Raw genomic sequence first — 15,402 nt, forward strand, 5'->3', positions numbered from 1 at the left:
CTTCACTGCAGCAATTCGGAGGCATTGAAGGGATCCTGGTCTCTCTCCTACTGGTAAAGTCAAGAGCAGCCAATATGGGCTACTAGGTCCCGACCCTCCAGCACGTTCCCCGTGCCTAGACCTCAGCATCCTCGGGAAATGGAGAGAGACCCAGGTGAGTGCAGGTATCGGTTCCCACTGTGAGGCTGGGTACTCACGTCTGAAGCATTTTCAGGTTTCCGTGTTCAGCTGTACACACCTGAGATTCACAACGGGGAAGTTAAGCCTGTACCTACATGTTCAGAGGAGCAGGGCCTTAGAGGCAAAGGCAGTGTCTTCCTAGCAGGGGGAAAAGCGCTTGCTGCGTGCATGACAAGGACAAGCGCAACACCAAAGCGAATGGCGTGGCTAGCACAAGGCAAGGATGGGGAGGACCTTGCTCTTCTGCAGCACTTTTCCTGGGGAAGTCTTGAAACACTTTCCAAGGCAGCTGGCTGGAGAGGTTTGCACGTAATCGCAGCTGGCTGGGGATACGGTTCAGCCCCGACTCCCAGGTGCCATGGGCTCCCCTACCCGGCAGACCTCACTGCCACGCTCGTAATGCCAATGCTAACGAATGTCCCAGCGACTCGGTAATAACAGAGTAATTCCACAGCGTTGCTCAAGCCCAACCCCAAATCTGCTCGCAGTGATGGACAGTAGCCTCAGACTCTTACCTTGAAACTGATTTCAGTTTTGGATTTCGGCACCTTGCTTGCCAGCTTCTCGGTGCATTTCTGAAAGGCAAACGTCTCCCAGACCTCTCTGGGAAACAGCAGCATTTAGAAAGCAGAGGCAGCATGCTGGATCTCTTCATGCTGCTTTCCTTGTGCCTTGGCAGAAGGGAACGGCAACAGGTTTGTACTGAGAGCTGACGATGTTTCGAGGCAACACTGCATGCTACTTGCAGGATAAACGCATTAAGAAAATTAAACATTTTTACAGCCGTCACACGATCAAAGCTTTATTCTCTCCACTCTTTAAAATTAAGTGTTGGTTTGCATATCCGTGCCATCCCAGCTATGTAATAACCTCTCTAAAGCTATTTTTGTTTCACGTTCCTTACTATTTGGTAAAGCAAGCTGGAGTTTTCTGAGGACACACATTTTTATTAGAGCTAATTCAGCATTATTTTCTCACCCGTTTCCTTTGTTGGAAGCAGAGAAATCAACTAAAGAAAACTCGAAGGCAGCATACCATGCCTGTGAGGGAAACTGCCTTCCCCGCCCCGCCATAGCCGGGCTGTTCCTCTAGATGGCCCTGCCTTTGCCCAAATACATCAAATCCCTGAAGCAAAAATCGCAATTTCGAGCGATACGGCGATACCACTGACTGCTCCTCTCCCTCCCGCAACGATCGCGGGTTTTCTGAGCAACGCAGAAACGCAGATTTGTTGTAGTTTTAGAGAATAACATTTTCGGCTTAGCTCTTCACACACAGAGGGAAGTTGCTTTTGAAAAATCTACCTGCTTCTTGTCCTTTAGATGCCCTTTCTAGCTGTGATTGCCCCATAAACTGCTTGGTTTAGATGCCTGTTGTCCGATCAGCCTTCAAATGAGCATTTTCCAGTGCGACCCTTCTCCAAAGAGATGCGGAGCTGTTATAAATAATACAGGCAAGGACGCTGAGAAGGGAAAAGGCACCTTGCGAAACATAATGTAAAATTTTCTCCTGCTGTTCTGGCTATCCAAATACACACGGTGAGCTCTTTCCCCAAAAGATGCAAAATAAAATCAGCAGCAGCAACAGCGACAGCAACAAAATAACAACAGAAAAAAAAAACCAACCCAACCCCAAACTCCCCCCAAAAAACCAAACACCTCCCCTTATGATTAAAGGAGGAAACCCCAAATCATAATTCTTTATCACACTCACTTTTAAGTGATTCTCTGTCTCCAAACTGTCTGTCCACTTGTTTTAAAACGAAATATAATGGTGAAAATCCTCCAGTTATTACATCCCTGCTTAGGTCACCCGAGGGATGAAAATTTGGGATTGGAGGTAGCCCGGGAAAGCTGCCCCGATTCAGCTTCACTGATTTAATGTGCGTTTATAACTATTTTATCAAAGATATAAACCGCAAAGTCTTTTCCCAAACGCTCCTCTCTCCCCAAAACCCTGATGTCAAATCAAGACAGCCAGCGCTTGCAACCCTGGGGAGAGCGTTTCGCATCTCCACCTGGAAAGGGGATTTTTAGGCATTTTTACCAGCAGAAAACCGAATAACAATCCCGTTTAAGACCCGGGGATTTACATCTTCCAAGCGACTGACAAAGACTCCCTAAATTCTCCCGCACCATTGACCGTATTTGTCTTCTTATACGTGTGGGTCCGATCGTGTGCATTGCTCCGGAGGAGAAGGATTTGCCGGAGCTGGTCCCCGTATAAACCCCGGGGTGTCGGGATCGTTAGGAATACCGAGAGCTTTTCTCTGCCAAAGGATGCGCCTTCCCTCAAGCTCCCGCGAAGCACGAAGGCGAAAATCAACTTTTATTCATTAAATCGCACCCCGCGACTGCCAGCCCTTTTCTCCCGCAGGACGAGCGAACACGCCGATGTTGTTTGTTTGTTTAATTTCGGGCAATTCCTTATCCAACGCTAATTAACTGCGATCTCAGTCCCGGCTGTTGCGAGACGGGAGGCAAAGTTACACATAAATAACAGAGTTTAAGCGAATTTCACCCTCCGCGTTCCCGTCGGGGCAACCGCAGCGATGCTAATCTCCCCCAGACCTCGATTTCGGGGCCGGTTTCGGGGCCGAAAGGTTCAGGGACGATCGCATCCGTGGGAAAGGGGGATCGGATTCCCGAGCGCCGGGGCAGCGCGGAGAGCCCCGGGGAGGGGGCGGCCGGGCAGCGCCGGGGCAGCGCGGAGAGACCCCCGGGACGGGGGCGGGGGGGGCACACAGAGCCGGGGAGGGGGCAGGCTGGGGGATGCTGCCCCGCGCTGCCGGCAGCCACACCCCCGGCGCCTCCCGCAGCTCCCCCCGCCGGTCCCTCCCCCATCGCCGCTTTTGGGGCCCGGCCTTGCCCCCCTCCGCCTCCCTCCCCGGCGCGGAGCCGCGCTACTGGCTGCTCCCTGCGCGCCGCCGCCGCCCGCCCAGCCCCGGCCGCGGGCGGGGAGGCCGGGCGCACGGCAGCGCCTATAAGGGCCCCGCGCCGCAGCCCCCCGGGATTTTTTGGTCTGGGGCCACCGGGGCCGCGGGGGGGGGGGGCTGTCCGCGGGAGAGGACGGGAGCGGGGGGGAGCGCCGGCCGCCCTGCATGGCCCAGGGATTATGAGCGCCGGTGAGTTGCAGCAGGCGCAGCCCAGAGCCTCGGCGCCGGCGGCCGCCCCCGCGCCCCCGCAGCCCCGCAGCGCTCAGGAAGCCCCCGACATGGCGGTGTACTGCAGCGAGAACTTCAGCGTCTACCCCCAGCCCAGCCTCCACCCGCCCGGCGCCGCTGCCGCCGCCGCCGCGGCCGCCGCAGCCGCCGCGGCCGCCGCCGCCTCCTCGGGGCAGCGGGCGGGCGGGTACGCGCTGGGGGACTACGGGGCGCCCGCCAACGCCGGCTACCTGTGGGGCATGAACAGCCCCGCGCCCTACCTGCAGGGCCCGCCCGGCTCCGCCGCCGCCGCCGCGGCCGCCGCGCCCTTCCTGCCGCCGGCCTCGTACGGCTGCTCGCGGGGCGGGCAGCTGGTGGGCTCGCCCTCGGCGCCCGGCTCGCCGTCGGCGGGCGGCGCGGAGCTGAGCTGGCTGAGCCTGGCCAGCCAGGAGGAGCTGCTGAAGTTGGTGCGGCCGCCCTACTCCTACTCGGCGCTGATCGCCATGGCCATCCAGAGCGCGCCCGAAAGGAAGCTCACCCTCAGCCACATCTACCAGTACGTGGCCGAGAACTTCCCCTTCTACAAGCGCAGCAAGGCGGGATGGCAGAACAGCATCCGCCACAACCTCAGCCTCAACGACTGCTTCCGCAAGGTGCCCCGCGACGAGGACGACCCCGGTGAGGCGGCCGCGCCGGGCGGGAGCGTGGGCGGCGGGGGGGAGCGGCGGGCGCGCCCCTGTGAGGAGAGCGGGCGACAGGCGGTCCCCTTGTCCCATGGGTCCCTTGTCCCCTCTAGCCGGGCGTTGTGAGGAGTCCGGGCTCGCTTGTCCCCTCGGGGCCGGTGACATGAGGAGACCGGGCTCCCTTGTCCCCGCCAGCAAGTCGCTGTGAGGAGACCGGGCTCCCTGGGTCCCTCGGGGCCGGTGCTGTGAGGAGACCGGGCTCCCTGGGTCCCTCGGGGCCGGTGCTGTGAGGAGACCGGGCTCCCTGGGTCCCTCGGGGCCGGTGCTGTGAGGAGACCGGGCTCCCTGGGTCCCTCGGGGCCGGTGCTGTGAGGAGACCGGGCTCCCTGGGTCCCTCGGGGCCGGTGCTGTGAGGAGACCGGGCTCCCTTCTCCCCTCAAGCCGGGCGCTGTGAGGGGAGCGGCCCCCGCTTCGCCCCCTCGGGCCCGGCGCTGGCCCCCGCGGGAGGTCTGGGCGAGGGGCGACTGGCCCCAGCCCTCATCCCCTCCCCGAGCTGGCCGGGTGGGCTGAGGCTGGGAGTGCCGGTTGTGCAAGGCCTGGCTCCTTCGGCTGTGATTCACGGCTCCCCTCCCTGCCCGCCGCTCGCCGGCCCGGCCCCGGGGCACAGCCGGTGCCCGGGAGTGGGCGGAAGGCGGAGGCGCGCCGGGACGGTGCCGGTCCGGCCCGGCAGGGAGGGGGCGTGCCGGTCTGGGGCCTCTGGGGGGACGTTGTAGGGTCACCGCTCCCATCAGGCCCGGGCATGGGCAAGAGGTGTGTGGGGACAGCGAGTGCCACCACAGCCCCCTCACGCTAAGTAAGTGCCCCTGTTTGCTGTGAGGCAGCCAGAGCAAGGGGAGCCCTGCTTTGCGTTCCCTTTGGCCAGGTCTGAGGTAGAGGTGCAGATCCTCCAGGGAGGTTTATGCTCTGTGGTGGGGAGGTTCTCCTCCTCTGTGTGGCCTTAAGGTTCGCTTGGGCATTGGAGGAGTGGGTGTGATGAAGTCCTGGAGCCAGGTTTTGGATCCTTGTACTGGCCAACAGTCAGAGGAGGAACAGGTGTAGGAGAGGTGTGGGTGCTGTGCCGATCGGACGAGGCATGCATATTGCTTATCTGTCTGCAGTGGGGCTTGCTGTCACAGAATTTGACTTTGTCTCTTGTTTCTCCTGTTTTCCACCAGGGAAGGGAAACTACTGGACCTTAGATCCCAACTGTGAGAAGATGTTTGACAATGGGAACTTCCGTCGCAAACGAAAGCGGCGCTCTGAGCCCAACGCCCCCACGACCGCATCTGCGGCCTCCTCTCTGGGGGGCCTGAAGGCCGAGGAAGAACGACCCATCGCAACCGCAGGCAAACCGTGTGGAAACAGCCCACCCCCAGAGCTGGACCCCTCGCCTTCTGCCAGGGACCATCCGAAAAGCTCCTCTCCCTCCGGTATCATTTCATCCACGCCTAGCTGCCTCAGCACCTTCTTCAGCGGCATGAGCTCCCTGAGCAGCGGAGGCAGCCGGCTGACAGGGGGTCTCGGCAGTGACCTGCATCACAGGAACTTCTCTGCTGGACAGCTGAGCAGTGGCACTTTCACCCCTTCCAGCAGCTCTTCTCAGGAGGTGCCTTCGCCAGACCAGCTGCAGCGGGTTGCGGGACCTTCCCCTGCCTACTACAGCTCCTTCCATCCCAGCAGCAGCAGCCAGGGAGCCCAGTACAACCACTACTACAACTTCACGGTTAACAGCCTCATCTACACCCGGGATGGAACGGAGGTGTAGGATGCTGGGGCAGTGGGCTGGCGAGCGCTGCAAAGGGAATGGGAGTTGCAGGTGTGTTTGGCAGCACAGAGGACCGTATGCTTTTGCAAACAGCATTTCAATGTGGACGCTTCCCAGGAGTTCTTCCAGGAAGACAGATCTTCTCATCTTTCAAAATAAGAACACCCCCTAAACACCAGCAGAAGGCAGATGCAAAGTCTTTTCCCCATCCTGGAAAATGTTAGGTGGTTTAGATGGCTTGCCATCTAAATTCTGCAGACGAAAGCGAACTGAATTAATGTTTTCAGAGGTTTCTAATCCTGAATGTAGAATAAGAAGTTTAAAAACTATAACCATAAAGCGATATCAGCAAGAGCCAAGTGTTGACATCCAGTGGGTCTTAGAAGAGAACAGGAGAAAAAAAATGAAGAGATTTCTTATGAAGTGCCTTGTATAATGTGTTAAAAAACTCTTCTGCCAGCAATTGCCTCTGTAAGCCCTTGCTTTCTGCCCTGATCCTGCAATATGCAATGCACGGGGGAGATACTCTGGGTAAACACCCACGCAAAACCTCCTTGAAACCCACGGAGGTTTGCTCTGGTCTTCCAGTGTATGGCATATTGTACAGCCAGGGCCTTGTCTTGTAAAACAATCTTTTTCCCTGAGCTTAGTACCAAAGATAACTCTAGCCATGCAGCTTTAGCACGAGAATAAACACTGGGGTATTTTTATACATATTTGTATGTAATGTAACTCTTCTGTACATATGTTTCTATGTGGTTTTATATTTGTAAATTATGCTCTGGAGCTGTACTTATTTATAATGTGTTTTAAACTTTGTTAAAGTTTATTTTACTTCGTTTCCCCTTCTTTTTTGTTGTTTTATTTGTTTTGAATTTTTTGTTGGTTTTGTTTTTGTTCGTTAGTGTATTAATGAAACTTTTCAGGCTGAACAGCTGTTGGGAATAAAATGTTAACAATTGTTAGATTTTTGCCTGGTTGTTCCTCAGTATGTTTGAGGTATTTTAAAACTCTGTGGGAGACAGGTTTTGCTTTCACGTGGTTTGGGATAAAAGGTGCAAAGATTTATGAACAATTTCATCTGCGCAGTAAGACAGAAAAAAACCTGCTCTGGGCCCAAAGGAGATGCATCTGAGCTGATTTGCAGCCTCTCATAGTCTCACTGTGCAGAGTGAGCACTCTGGGCTTTTTCGTTTGTTTGTTTTTGTCAATGGTCTGAATTACAGCTGTCCGAATTTTCAGCCTGTTTTTTTCAGGTCTGAATTTTCAGCCTGGTTTAGTAAAAAAAAAAATAAAAGCTCACAAAAGTAAAAGAAGCGGGGGATGGTTCCAGCGTGGTGCTAGCTAGCAGGAGGTACGAAGTCTGAGCTTGACTGTTGGCTCAATCCGTTTTGCAAATCAGTTTTTCAAATAGGATTGCACCTGCTTAAAATGGCAGCCTGGTTGAGGAGTCGGACCAGTCGGCTAGCGGGAATCTGCTGTAAACAGGCACTCCTGAGGATCCTTCCTGATTCATGCTGTGGGGAAAGGAGAATCCATCCTAGAGCAGCCATTATGCAAAACGATCAACTCCCAATTCTTGCCGTTTGCATAAGCTGTTTGTTGGGTGCTGTGTGCGGGTAGAGCATAAATAAAAATGTCTTCATGAGGAATGTAGCATCAATAATGAAGTTAAGCACGAAATTGCAGCTATTTAGCATACATGCATCTGTCGTGACGTAAGGCCATCCCTGCAGGCTATTCAGAAAGCAAAGTTGTTGGCAGTGCGATGCAGCGCCTCTTCACTGGCTACCTGCATAATGTACAGGGTAGTGATGCAAGACCAACCACTGGCCTGATCCAAAATATAAAGAAGCCATGATGAAACGTCAGATGACTTCCATGTGCTTGGGATCGGGACCAAGTACTTTCCCCAGCACCGGCCAACCGCCATTTGTGCAATAGCTGAGACCAGTGGGCGGGTGGCAACTCCTGCCTCATCCCCCTCTCGCTCACCCCTTCCCAGCACAGATACCATCTTCCTGGCTTTAGGGGTAATTCCTCCATGTCTTGATTTTTAATTGCGTCTTAGGTGATGCAGTGGTAGTGATAATGGGAGGGAGAGGGCAGACTGCCACTAGCAAGAAGACAAGGTGGTCAGTCTTGTCCGGCTCGAGTTCAATCGTGCCAGGTGTGGAATAGTTTTATTTGGATTTTGGACTGCTGAGTTTGATCTAAAAGCGGTGGAGGGATTCCCAACACCTTCAAAAGATTTAAAGCCAGCCCTTAAGTAAGCCAGGAACTGCTTACTCACGTATCTAAGTGACCATTGCCCCCTTCCCTGCTCCACCAGCCTGTTGTCAGACCTTAGCAAGCAGTGGGCCAATGTGGGACACTTGCATGTGTACAGCTCACGTTCTTCCACCCAGATTTGTTTCAGGATTTCCCCTCCGTCACTTCCATCAGCTCTATGTTTCTGCAGACAGTACCCATAAACGTTTGCTCCTGAGGATCCCGAATCAGTGGCAAATTTGTGTTGCTGTATGGTCTGCCTCTGGCAGTATGTCCTCAGCAAATATCCCACGGCTCAACAGACCTTCTCGTGCCACGTTGGTTGGGTGGTGGCATAGCCAGAACCTGCCAGAGCAGAGCCAGGGAAGGATTCACCCACCACAGTGCTCCAGCCCCGCTCCTGAGGGATGGTGGTGGGCTCTAGGGAGGTTTTGGCAGGTCTAACTGTCCCCAGTTCTGCACCTTTCCTGCCATTAGCACCAAATCCTGCTCCCTCCAGGGAAAGTGAGCCCTTAGCTGGAACCAGGGGCTGTGGCCTCTCCTGCGGACACACCACCCCAAAGGCTGGTGTGCTCATGATAAAGCAACCTGCCCAACGGACACTTGAGAGTAGATTTCAGCAAATAGACACCTAGTCTGCAGAGAGGAGCCAAGTGAATGAGCTAATGGCAGCCTTTTAGGTTTCCTTTTGTCATTAAAAGAGACTCTTCTTTTATCAAATCTTGGGAGAGGGAGGGCAAGAGGATTGAGTTTAATGAAAGGCACTTAAAAGCAGCAGGGCTATTGTCATGGGCTTTGGGGATTTACTGTGATTCCCCCATTGCAGGAGGGGGAAGACAAAGGCAATTAGCCTGCTGGTCCCACCCTGAGAGTCCCCACTCCCCTCTAAATGCCAAGGCCATGCCTGGGATGGGCAGTTCTCCATGACAATGAGCCTCTTCCCAGCCTGGGTCAGCTGACAGCCCAGCAGCCCAGGGCATAGCCTGCTCCAGGGAAGTCAGCGGAGAAATGTCCTTCCCTTGGAGAGAGGCTCAAACTTCAGGCCTCCATCCTCTCTGCTCTGGCAGCCATAGGAATCACCCTGTAAAATGAATTCTGCTGGCTTTGAGGGAGCAGTGATCTCATGGGGGGTAGTTGGGAGCCCACAGATCTCGGCTGCTGGACGCTACAGCTAAGCATCGCAGGAAGTCTTATCTTTGCTTGGTTTCTCCGCTCTTTCTAGGCATCTAGAAAGATGGCACCTCAACTGGGCAAGACTGATGCAGCACAGTGGTACTCAATGTGAAACCGTGGTCGTGCTGATAACCGCAAGCACAACTGCAAGCACACCTCTGCCCTGCGCTGCCTGTATGCTCTGACACTCCCAGCCAGGGACTGTGGCTCTTCCAGCACACACAACTACTGGAAAAGGCAGTCCCTGCTTGAAAAGAAGTACAGTCCAAAGGCATTTCGAGAGACACGTTGGATCAGTAACACAGATGCTTGCTGGCTCCTACGTGTGGCACTTCTCCAGCACGGGGTCGTTTAACTTTGCTCAGTGCTGGCCTTAACAGCATGCCAGCAAAGGTTCAGGCAGGTACCCACTGCAGGTCTGCACTTGAGCTACTCCACATTACAAAGGCTTTGCCGGTACAGCTGGATCAGCCCAGTCCCCTAAAGGAGACCCAGCTCCCATCAACAAAGGAAACTCTTGTGCCAGCAAAGTTAAACCCCCCACCCCCAGCAACACCGAGTGTATGGCGGGGCGGTGGGAGGGGATTCAAGAGCCAGAACGCAGCCATCCACACTGGGTTTCATCGCCCGCCAACTCTTTTGGAAATAGCGCTTCAATTACTGCCACTGGTCATGGACCGTGGTTTGCATCTCCTCTGAAGGAGGAGGCTTTTGAGTTGCGCTGTCATTCACCAAGTCCATGAAAGCTGGCCACAGTACATTGTGCCTGTACAGAAGGTTTTATTGCCTTTGTTATGCTGATTAAGGGTGATTTTTCTCTGAAATCTTTAGGAATAGTTCAAAAGAAGTAGCAGTGTTCAAGGAAACTACTCTATGGATATCCTGCCCTTGCCCTCACTGTATTTCTAGCAATGGAAAATCTTCATCAGACTTCTTGAGGTAGGGCCACCCGCCCTGCAGATCTCATCTGACTTTGAATGCGACGTACCTGAATCCTGTCCTGCTCGTTCATGGAGGTGGTCCTGTTGGTCTCATTCTGATAGCACATACACTAAGAGGGACAAAGCCTCATTTTGTAGCTTGACCCAAGAGAGGCAAGATGAGAATGAGACCTGTTTGATGGTATATGGATGGCTGATGCCTCAGCTAGAAATAGCTGTGCCAGATGAGACTGCAATTTTGGGAAATTGTTGTTTCTCCTTAGGCTTTGGCAAAAAAAAAAAAAGACTAGTTTTATTGTCCTGTTAGAAAATCCCTCCAAAACAGATTTTTGTTCCCAATTATTTTTTTTCTCTGATTGTTGAAAGAAGATAAATACAGATTTACCTTTTCTTTTTCCTTCTTTTTGGCAGAAATCTCCATCAAGCTGAATTTCCCCCCCCTCCCCCTTTCTATTAAAAAGAAGGTTGATGGAATGTTTTTGACCAAATTACCGAGCGCAATATTCACCTGGGTAAGGTGACGAGAATTTGCCCCTCAAGGAATAACTGAAGTGTAATGTAAAACATCAAAGGTGTTATTTTTTTTTACCTTATACCTGAGCTATCTCTGAATCATATCAAATAATCTTCTCATTTCATAACACCATACAATGCAGGCTAAAAGTGTATGTGATCTGCTTTGTGTACTGCTGAATGGATGATTAAACTGTCTAACCTGAGGGATATTCATCCAGGGCCTGCCCCAAACATGGTGAAGTCAGGGGAAAGACTCCCACTGACTTCAGAGGGCTTTGGAGCAGACCCATAATCAGCCAGGCTCTAATATACTTCAGGTGGTGTCTACGAGACTGCCCGGGGACACGTAAAAGGAGCTAAAGATTGCACATTTGTGAATTAAACATCGTAGGCCTGATCCAGGCAATTGGCTGCCGTAGGAGAGCAGAAGCCGTCTCCCCCGTCCGCCCAGGCTCCTTGGATCATTTTCCCTTTCCTGCAGTCCATTGTGTCCGGGATTTATTGACAAAGCAAAGCTCTCGCTGTGCGGCCAGTCCACGTTTGCAATAAACAGTGACAAATCAGGTCAGGACCGATGGTTAATCTGCCCTTGGACCCTTCAAGTGGTGCTGATTTTATATCTAATTAAAGTAAATAATGGAGCTGAGCTGTGCCATTTCCCTCCCAGGCTGGTTCGGAGGGTGGCAGAACCCACACCTCACCCTACCACTTCGGGGCCACCATAAATAGTGATCCTGAAACATGCAGGGTTAGTGCCTCAACTCCAAGAAAGTGGAGGGAGTCAGAGCTAACACGTAGCAGAACCAAGCTTGGACTTCCTTCAGCAAAGTAAATGATACTCAAGTGGGGGCAAATTATATTGGGGGGAGGAAATAATATTTATACCCATGTAAATGTTCTTCTAGTCTAGACAATGGACACCTAGTGAAGCTGCTAGGCAACAGGTTCAAAGCCGACCAGAGGAGGTGGAGGTGCCTTACTGGCGGTGGAGATGCCCTGGGGATCTCCTTGCTTCGGGAGGATGGAAGCTTGTAGGGAGGCAGGACGGGTTCATAAAATGGAAACCCAGCAGGGGCCAGGAAATGCAAAGACCCCCATCTTTAGGTAGAAAGTTCCTGAACTGCAAAGCATTGGAGCATGGGAATATATTTTGGGGAAGTACCACCGAACGGAACAGCCTTCCCTAGGCAACCACCTTTCAGCACTGTGAGGCAGGACAGTGAGTTCGACAATCTGATCCAACAGAGCCATTTTATGTTCCTGTATTTATAGTAGTGTAGTCGAAAGCGTCATTTCAAATTTCCATCTTAGGCCAGGCTGATGCAGAGCTCTGGCCAATCCTATTGATTTGCATGAGCACTGAAGACACTCAGCTTGCTGCAGCAGTCCTCACCCTAAAAAAAAGCTGGCTAAGTTAGGGCAGACAAGTTGCTCTCTGCAGGTGCCTGCTTCTCTCCATCCAATGCAGAGGAAGCCTGGAGAGCTAGTCTAAGCCAAGCTTCTAGACCTCCCCCAGGGCAGGAATGCATGGATATCTGCAGACATGGGGCATGTGTCATATATGGTCTTATATCTGGTTACAAATAGTACCATGGCCACCAGAGATGGAGGAGTCCAAGGAGGTTTCAAAGCAAGACACAGGCCTAATCCATAGGTGAGCCTCCTTAGTCATGGGAGAGGTAGGGAGAAGAAAACTCCTGCATAGTGGTTCCGTCTCCCACGCAGCAGCATCTCAGCCTTGCTTTGGTTCATTCAGGTCTGGGGAGAGTCAGGGAATTTGTTTGAGGTGGGACAGAAAGGTTTGATGAGCTTTTTTACTCTACTTATTGTATTCTTGTTCATGCACTGCCCTAATCAGTGTAGGCACCTTCCAGCAGTGCAACATGATCAATATGTCATGTGTATTCTGTCTTTCCTGCTGCAAGAACTGCTCATGAAGTGTAAAGCTTTTGGTTTTGCAGGGAAATATTGACCAGAGCTCATCTCAAGTTCAATATTGACCAGAGCTTCATTAGACCAGAGCTCATCTCAAGTTCAGGGAAACGGATTCAGATCCTAGTGAAGACAACGTGAGTTTGTGGCTTTCCCACAAGTTAGCAAGTCAAAATAAACCATAGTCTCTTCAGACAGAGCTCTCGGCTCACAGGAGAGGTAGGGACCACTTTGTCCTTGCTTGCATGTAAAGCCATGCGAGCTAATGGAGAGCAGCTGGGTTCAGTAGCTCAGGCAGCATGTGCCTAAATGTGGATATATGTTGTAAAAGATAATAAGAGCTGTCATACTTTGGTGGAGAAAAAAATACAATTTTCTTCCTCTCCAACATCTGCAGCTTATCCTTGGCAGCACGGCAGGGAAGCAGACCTGACAAGAAACCAAGGAGACCCTTCAAAGTATCAGGGAATGCGTTTATTATAATTGAAGGAGGGACTATATTTATTTTCACTGTCCCTGGCAGGGAATATGTGAGCAGTGGGAAGACTAGAGCAATGAGCATGTCATGAATGTTAAGGTCATTTATCATAACTCTGAATGCTGTTTCTTTCCAGACAGCAGCTGCTTGTCACAGTGTGAAACCTCATTCCCTACCCTGGAAAGGTGACAATCCAAAGAGACAAGTATGACCGAGGAAGTGTTACTGGCCCCATTTTACTGCAAGGGATCAAGGACCATCATGGGAAAGTGATTTGGTAAAGGTCACACAGTGCTATAGCAGAGTTAGGTGTCACATCCATATTTCCCAATGCCTCCCTCACAAAACTGTCCCTGCTGAGTCAGCCTGAAACACTCCGGCATGGCTCCAAAATTGTCCTTCCTTGGTGCTGTTACAGGAAAGCGCAATGGATCACAACATTTCTTGCCTGAATCTTACCTATAGCTGCTTTACACAGGAGCATGGGTGCTGCTGGGGCAACGTTGGTCCTGCCTAGGGAATCCAGTAGCATTTAATCTTCCTCCCTCCAAACCCCACAACTGACCTGCACAGCCAGGGACTGGTTCTCTCCCAAGGGATTTTCATAGTGTGTAGGACCTGTTCTTAAGCACAGGACAACTAGAAATGTGCTAAAACCTGCCAGAAATAATCCCAGAAGCTGGGAGCTGCACTGACCAGAAACTGGTGATCCATTTCCATGCATTACAAATCTGCTCAGGTTTTATAGTAGCGATGTTTAGTTTGCACACCACGATCTTAGAAGAAAGGGTTAAAATGTGTTATGAGCCGAATCCTGCTCTGGAGATCTGATAATCTAATTACAGCAGTTCAGGTCCCTTCTCTACCCCCAGTGCAATCACGTTTGCATCCAGGAGTGATACCGATCTGATTCCACCCAGTTTGAGCTCTCTCCAAGCAGCAGCCTTGCTCCCCGCGTAACACGTGCTGCTTGCACTTGTGCACCTCCATGTAGGTGCTACAATGCACCGAGAGCATCTGCTGTCCCTGTTCCCGGGCATGGGGGGAGCTTTTTCCCCAGTTTTTTTGGTGGACAGATGAGCTCCTGACCTCTGGTTTGATGAAATGCTTAGGATGCAGGAATGCTGCTTTCCCCTTGCCACTGGCAATCTGTTTCCACTAGGAGAAAGTGATGCTCAGTAGATGCTCAGTAGATGCCTCTGCGGGGAGGGTGCTGGAAGCAGGAGGAGAGATGACTTCTGAACTGACCTCAGAAGTGGCCTTTGCCTGGCCAAGCCACCACAACTAGATCCTCAGCTATTAGGAGGTGTTGGTTCAATAAGTCTAGGAAAGCATGTCAATTTGCAGCAGAGGAATTGCCCCAGCTCACTTCACGTCAGACATTTCACTGCGTGACTCACTCCCTAGGCTCCTCTGACTGTACAAAGCATATTTCTCCTGCTTCTTACAGGACTTGGACACCTCGCTCACTTATAGACACCCACCTGCAGACACGTACGATTCAGTGTCTTACCTGCAAGCTGCATCCTGCCCTCCCTGCCCACCTACATGTCTGGCTCACAGATCCTCACCAAAACTCCTCAGAGTAGTATTCTTCTAAGAGTAGTATTAGTTTCATCAACTTAAGGTGCTCCCGGCACAGATGTCTGCATCTGACCTAATCACCCTTGTCTTCCTTTTGAGCTGAAGTAGAGAAATTGGTGCGATACACCTGCTTTGTTTTTTTGAGGTCTCCTTCAGGTCCCTAGATCTCTACTGCAAATGGAGGGGGCAGATCTGCTTTAGTCGGATCAATTCCCTCCCCGCAGTACTGCAAATATCATGAAAGCCATCAAGGGCATAGAGGGCAGAGACCCAAATTAGTGCCTCCCCCAGGGAAACAGGTATAATTCAGCAGCCCTGGCCCTCAGACCATACTGCTGCGTGCCCAGAGCGCGAGGTGGGAGATGTGGAGGGAGAGAGGGGTTAAGCGAGATAAGACAAACCCATCAGAAACCATTCATTCATTTCACTGCCCATGGAAGAGGTCTTTTTTCTTTCGCTCTAACACCTAGAGAAACCACTGTGTTTCTCTAATTGTTGAAGGAATGAGGCCAAGTCCCCGTTCTGATGTAAATCCCCCTGGATGCATCCTGCTATTCACAGTACGGACAACTTCATTTGCTCTGAAAGCAGCACAGGGAGCCACGCTGGGCCCAGGTTGACTGACTGACACTGAGAAATAGAATTCAATAGCTCTGATTGTTAAATGCTGCTCAAGCAGTGAAGAGAAACAGCCCGCA

General features: G+C 52.1%; 1 protein-coding gene across 1 annotated transcript; it reads left to right on the forward strand.

Annotated features, from left to right (window-relative positions):
* Nucleotides 1-3,214: 3,214 nt before the first annotated feature.
* Nucleotides 3,215-6,647, forward strand: FOXI3 (forkhead box I3). Its single transcript, XM_072861954.1, has 2 exons — nt 3,215-4,000; nt 5,220-6,647. The coding sequence occupies exons 1-2, from the start codon at nt 3,295-3,297 to the stop codon at nt 5,807-5,809; spliced, it is 1,296 nt and encodes a 431-aa protein (XP_072718055.1). The 5' UTR covers nt 3,215-3,294; the 3' UTR covers nt 5,810-6,647.
* Nucleotides 6,648-15,402: the final 8,755 nt, after the last annotated feature.

Source organism: Ciconia boyciana, chromosome 5 (assembly GCF_034638445.1).
Source record: "Ciconia boyciana chromosome 5, ASM3463844v1, whole genome shotgun sequence".
In the NCBI taxonomy this organism is placed as follows: domain Eukaryota; kingdom Metazoa; phylum Chordata; class Aves; order Ciconiiformes; family Ciconiidae; genus Ciconia; species Ciconia boyciana.

What these genes read in the sequence shown, in the direction of transcription:
- FOXI3 (XM_072861954.1), top strand. Translation starts at nt 3,295, where the DNA reads ATGAGCGCCGGTGAGTTGCAGCAGGCGCAGCCCAGAGCCTCGGCGCCG. An exon ending in CCGCGACGAGGACGACCCCG is followed by an intron (nt 4,001 to 5,219) that starts GTGAGGCGGCCG and finishes GTTTTCCACCAG; the next exon opens with GGAAGGGAAACTACTGGACC.